Source organism: Polyodon spathula, chromosome 12 (assembly GCF_017654505.1).
Source record: "Polyodon spathula isolate WHYD16114869_AA chromosome 12, ASM1765450v1, whole genome shotgun sequence".
NCBI lineage: Eukaryota > Metazoa > Chordata > Actinopteri > Acipenseriformes > Polyodontidae > Polyodon > Polyodon spathula.
Genome location: NC_054545.1, coordinates 11,254,290 through 11,260,289, shown reverse-complemented (window position 1 = coordinate 11,260,289; position 6,000 = coordinate 11,254,290). Strand labels below are relative to the sequence as shown.

At 36.5% G+C, this 6,000-nt stretch overlaps 1 protein-coding gene across 4 annotated transcripts in view; it reads left to right on the top strand.

Annotated features, from left to right (window-relative positions):
- Positions 1-251: 251 nt before the first annotated feature.
- Positions 252-6,000, top strand: part of LOC121324390 (RAS guanyl-releasing protein 1-like) — a 33,488-nt gene continuing 27,739 nt past the window's right edge. Inside the window, exons 1-2 of one of the 4 annotated variants that reach the window (XM_041266175.1) lie at positions 252-327; positions 4,516-4,697. In XM_041266175.1, coding sequence (XP_041122109.1) covers positions 4,625-4,697 — 73 coding nt within the window. In that variant the 5' untranslated portion in view covers positions 252-327; positions 4,516-4,624. Of the gene's footprint in view, positions 328-518; positions 619-1,099; positions 1,344-4,515; positions 4,698-6,000 lie in introns of those variants that run through there. The other 3 variants (XM_041266174.1, XM_041266173.1, XM_041266172.1) reach the window with 3 other exon arrangements.

The following is a 6,000-nucleotide window of genomic DNA, read 5'->3' as shown; positions in this document are numbered from 1 at the left end:
GTCATTTTGACTGTCATAGTAAAAACAGTGGGTTTGGCTTAGTGCTGCGCTGAACTTGAGAGCTTCGCGCTTGTTTTGATAGCTACATTTTAAGATGTGATTTATCTATCAACAGTTGTAAAAAAAATACTTATTTTCAGTTAAAAAAAGAACAGACCAATACAACGCAGGATTGCACAGCATAAGGGAAACCTGTTACAACATGAGAACTGACACGAGACTTGGGGGGTGGTGTTGGAAGGAGATTATGATTGCAAATGCTGGGCTATAAAACAGATTTTAGCAGCAGACGACGTTTAACACGCAGCGGGAGCTTACGACACTCTGGTAAGCAATAGAGAATAGTGACCGAGATTTGTTTGTTTGACTGTTTTATGTAAGTGTCTTCTGTTTACCTTTTTATTGTGTGCCTGAGTTCAACTCTGTTAGCTATTCAGACTCCAGTCTTGCAATAGCTGGTTTGGTACACAATTATTCAGTAACTTTTTTTTTTTCAATATAATCACGCCTAAAATGTAACAAGCAGGCTGCAAAAACTGTGTCACAGACAAGGAAAACAAACAATAACATCAAAAAGATTGATTTGGTAAAATACAAGTGAAGAAATCGGAATTAAAGGTAAGCATTATGTTTGGTATGTTAAAATAAACACGCTGTTTTGACTACATTTAACACAGAACAGTTTCGTAGCGTGCGACGCTGCAGTAAGATGCATTTTAATAGAACGTATAAAAACAGCGGCGGTAGTCTAGGTATGTAGGTACGCCCGGTAGTTCTAGCGTTAATGTTTATTTTAATGTAGCCAAAAAAAAAGTCTTATACAAAAATTCATAGATACAATAAGTAACTAAATAAACTAGATTTAAGTTTAACCGTTTGAATACTTAGACAAAGTATTTGTATTTATTTTGTGTTCATCAGTTGCATGCATTTTAACGGGACTGTGTTTTCAACTTCACAAAACAACACATGACGTCAACCTCTACCTGCAACATTTCAGTTTCAGATTCATTAAGTAGTGATTATAAAAAGAAATGCCTTCATGGTAAGATCCACCCACTTCCTTGTTACAGCACGATGCACCTCTTAATGTGTCTCGTGTCTACACTCTGAAGTCTCAGAAATGATTTCACCCGCAGTCAACAAAGAATATTGCGCAGGCAGCATACGAGTACCAGGTTATGCTGTAATGTGCTACTAGGAAAAGGGTCAGGCAGTGTTGAAATGAACAGTCTTGCAGTGCCACTCGGAGCTGAGTATTTCACTATGGGATACAAGCCAAAAGGGACAAGCCAGTTTAACGTTAGCAACATGGGAACAGTTGGAAAAGAAAAAGAAAATACGTAAGTTCACATTTTGCTTTTGTTCATAGTTTTACAGTATTTCAACACAAACACACACACAAATGGTTTGTTGTAACGTCTGGTAATACAATGTGTATTGTAAGGAAATATAAGCATAACTAGTAGTCTTTTAAAATAATTAAAGAATGCGGTATTTTAGTAATGTTCGCTCATGCAAAGTAGGGTTCATGCTGTTTTATTTGTTTATTTATTTTTACGTATTAACTAAAACAATCATATTATTATTATTAATGACGATGCATATTCGTTATGATTTTCTTTTTGGACATCAGCATGGTTTGAACACATTGGCTAGTAATATAAACTGCATAGAACAACAAGTGAACGATAAAGTCCCTTCTGCCAAACTGGTCCTAAAGCAGTGGGCTACTGGCACGAATTTCACCACTGTTTGAATGATCCCTAGAATCACTGTTTTCGTTTCAAATGTGTTTTAGTCTTCATTTTATGTATTTAGATGTTTTAATGCAATTAAATCCCGTTTTGCTTGATTGTATATTATTCTAACAGTTACATAATTATACAAACAAAAAACTCACATAACTCATTCCAGTTCAGTTGGCAATTAGATTGAGCCCATACTTTAGTATTATATTACGAATAAATATCAAAATAATGAACCAGAAAAAAAAAAAAAAAAGTTTTTTAAACCTGCTGTTTTTATGAGTTTCGGTTTGAAGAGGGCAGTACACCAAGTACAGTATGTATACTCCAGTTGTAATGATTAAAAGGGTGAGTAATACATACATCCTTGATGCTCCAAGTTTGTCTTACAGCTGCTAAGTATTTGTATTGCCATCAGAGAAGGTGCCAAACACTGTAGCAAACCTGAACACATCAATTGCATTTACTGAGACTGTGTGTCATTTGCACTGGAAAATGTGTGTGAAAACCTTTTACATGACACAAATACTTTAAAAACAAAATGCCTAATACAACTCAATATCACAAGTTCCTTCAAAATGCTGACCTAGGACAAAAACAAAGCTACAGGCCATTTACTTATTTGACAGACATCAATTAACATGTTTTTATTACCTGATCATATGTGCAATATGTATGTCTTGTTTTCTGTAGTACATCAGTATGTAGGTCGTAAACCTGCCAAACAAATACTGTTAAGACATAACAGATTGATAAACAGTCTTTCATACAGATTTATATAGCTGGATGTCAGGTGCAGTTTATTGTATTGGATGTGTGGTAGCAAGGCTAGGAACAACAATATGAGGACATGCTTAATGTGACAATAAGGCAAAGGTCAAGGAAGTTGATCATATTCCCATTAGTAATCAGACTTTGTTGTGACCTAATGGAACTTGGCAAGAATGTGAAGAGGAAAGTTTAGTGAGCAGTTTAGTACTATAAAACTAAATGCTGTATCAACATTCAGTATTACTGAACCAACAACAACAGCAACACAACAGTACTGAAATACCTTTTGATGGCTCTTGCAATGCCTTTCCCTCCTTTCTATGACTTTACTCCAGTTATTGTAATTACATTGTGGGGAAAAAAAGTCTATTAATGCTTTTGACACTCAGTGGTTGTTTCACTTTTGTCACGTATACAATAAATCATTTAAAATATAATTTCAATTGTATTTGAGAGAACAGTTTATGCCAAAAAAAAAGTTTTACTACCAGGACTTATATATAGACTAATAATAGAAAAAGGCTGCTGTAAGTTTAATACAGTTTAAAATGTACACTTGTGCATGGAGAGAAGAAAGTGCATATTAATACATGGATCACACTGCATTAAGTTTCAGTCAATGTGTACTTGTTGATTTAGTAAATGTATTAATATACCCATTCTTAATTCTCCATGTCCAAAAATATTTTTGTGTGCTTTTGGAACAATGGAAACGACAGGAATTTGTTAATATTTGCCTGTAGCTGGAACAGCTCATACATCAGTAAGATAAAGTAAAACAACCAAAACATTCTGTTCAAATACCATATCAGTAACGGGATCCAATACTGGTAAAGAGCTAAACCAAAGTTGTTGCGACACAGAAGTCTTTTTCTACAGGTAACATACCATGTCTCTTCCCCTTGATGGCTGCATTCAGACAGCTCCTGAGAATGGTACAGTAGAAATTAATACACAGGGACCACTCTGGTCTCTGCGTTAAATTTGAATGTATTCTTGGACGCACCGCTAAACTAATAATAGGCACCACAAGCTGATTTTTTGGAGGAACAGCACTTATGAAGCGACACTGGGCAGCAGCAGTACTGGCTTCTATCCAAGGCAGATTTATTTTTTATTTTGACAGTGTTGTGTTCAGTTAAACAGGCTTTTCAATACCCTGACATAACCAAATTGGATTTAGTTGAAATCAACAGTATACAGATACTTGGGGGTCATGTGGAGAATTCAGGAAAGGAAATGGCCTCATATGGTTCAATTTATAGTACAGGTGTATTTTAGCTAATTCCCACTGCACAAATTGGTGTAAGAAGTCATAACAGGGTTTCATCATTAGACTTCAAATAAACATCACTCTTTCGGATAGCAAATATATAGTTTTAATTCAGTCAAATAAACAGATTGCAAAGGTGATGCCTGTTTATTTAAATTGAAGACAACAATTGCCCAGATAAAATATTTTCTGTCCCATATGAAAAAAATAGCTATAGTATTTTTGACATATGGGTAGCAGAATGGTGATAGACGTCAGGGTCTTGTTACGGCTGATGACAGTGTATATTGTATAGTAGTAGTGCTATAATAACATTTACAAGCAACACCAAAGTGTTAAATATGATTCCAGTAACCGCTATGTGTTTGTGTGTGTGTGTGTGTGTGTGTGTGTGTGTGTGTGTGTGTGTGTGTGTGTGTGTGTGTGTGTGTGTGTGACGATAATACACCTTGAGGTCACATAACTCACTCCCTTTACCCTTTATAGGGGTTGTGAACTTCCCCTGCTGTTTGAATTTGCATATGAAATGTCCTTCCATCAGTGACGGTCTTGTTTGGTTCATTTGGCAGTGGGAGGGTGATGGTTCCCACAAGTCCAGCTCTCACAGCCCTGTGGTCTTTCATCTCTCTCCCCCTCCTCATGCTGACCCACTGATACACTGGTGTGAGATTTAGATGAAGAAGTGCTCTCTCTCCCCTGACCTGCCTTCTGCTACTCTTTCAGGAGGCTTTCGCAAGGATGCCCAGCTATCCCTCGATTTTCACCTAATCTGAGGCCAAACCGACACCGGATCAACAGGCCGAGCCCTGCCCAGATCACTCAGGTGAAAGTAATGATGTCTCTTGGACATTTAGCCAAGGGGGCCAGTTTGGACGAGCTTATCGAGGCTTGCATTCAGTCATTTGGTAAGTCAGCTTTCTATTGCGTAGAAATATTACATGGTATGAAGCATTGCAATGTCAAAGTTGAATTTTGTAAGGTTCAGCTTGCTTATTTTGTGACACCAACGTTAAGGTACTGCACACATTTGTATTTATCTGTTGATTTTTTTTTTTTTCCTACGTTTGTGGCCGCTGAAAAGAAATATTTGCGCAAGTACATTTTGTGACGTTTAAGTTAGCCTATACGTTATTATGTTTACAGTGTATTTACTGTGTAAGACAAAAATGTTATACTTTGTGGTGTTTGGAAATACAGCGGTTATGCAAGTAATATTCTGTACAATTCTAGCCATTTTATATGTTACTATGTCTATTATAAGTTAGAAACAACTGAAATCATGTTTTTTAGTCTAAATTTTAACCACTCTAAAGGAAAAACAATAAAAACACCTACATATTTCCTGTAGTAAGACAGTGTTGTTGTTACAGTCTGGTAACATGATTTGACTTTACACTTACAGTAGACGTATAGAGCAGTAGGAAGTCACAATATTTTAAGTTGTGCAAATATTAAATTAAAGCATGTACATTATTTATTCAAATGCTACTGAAAGTACTCCCTGTTCCACATACTGGTTCCATTTTTCAGTTGATAAGACTAGTTTGCAATTTTCATATGGTTGTACATCTGCTGATTTCCGTTTTGAACAATGAAGGGAAATCAAACCTAGCACTTTATGTGTAATAAAATGCAGGCTTAATACACCCTGGTACTACAAAGGGTCTGTCTTAAACTGCACCTGTGTTAATGTAGGAAAGGCTTCAACAACTGATGTGACTATACTGTGCCTTGCCTTACAGGATTTAGAAATGTAGTGAAGATATACATTTGGTTGTCAAATAGCAATGAACGGTTAGGCTCATTTAAAGCTATTGTAAGTAAAACCAACAGTTGTGACTTTGACCTGGAGGTCCATAGAGACTACATATTAGAGGTGTTTTAAAACCCCCTGTAATGCAGTCTTTATTAACTCTTGCCGGTTCTGGATGCAACCAGTATAGATGGCTCCTGTGTTCGTTCTACTATGTGATACACCCGTTATAAGGCTGTCACTTGATTGTTATTTAATAGACTATTGCTTAAATTGTTTTGTTCACATATGACTGTTACTGACATATACATTTTACAGGTTTACTGCAGGAAACGTCTGTGTGTTTGAATGTTTCAGTTGCCAAGTTTGGTCCGGGGGGTGGGGGTTGGGGGCGGGCAGTTACCCACCCACCCCAAAACACAAATGATAAACTGAATTTTTCATAGGGCTCCAAA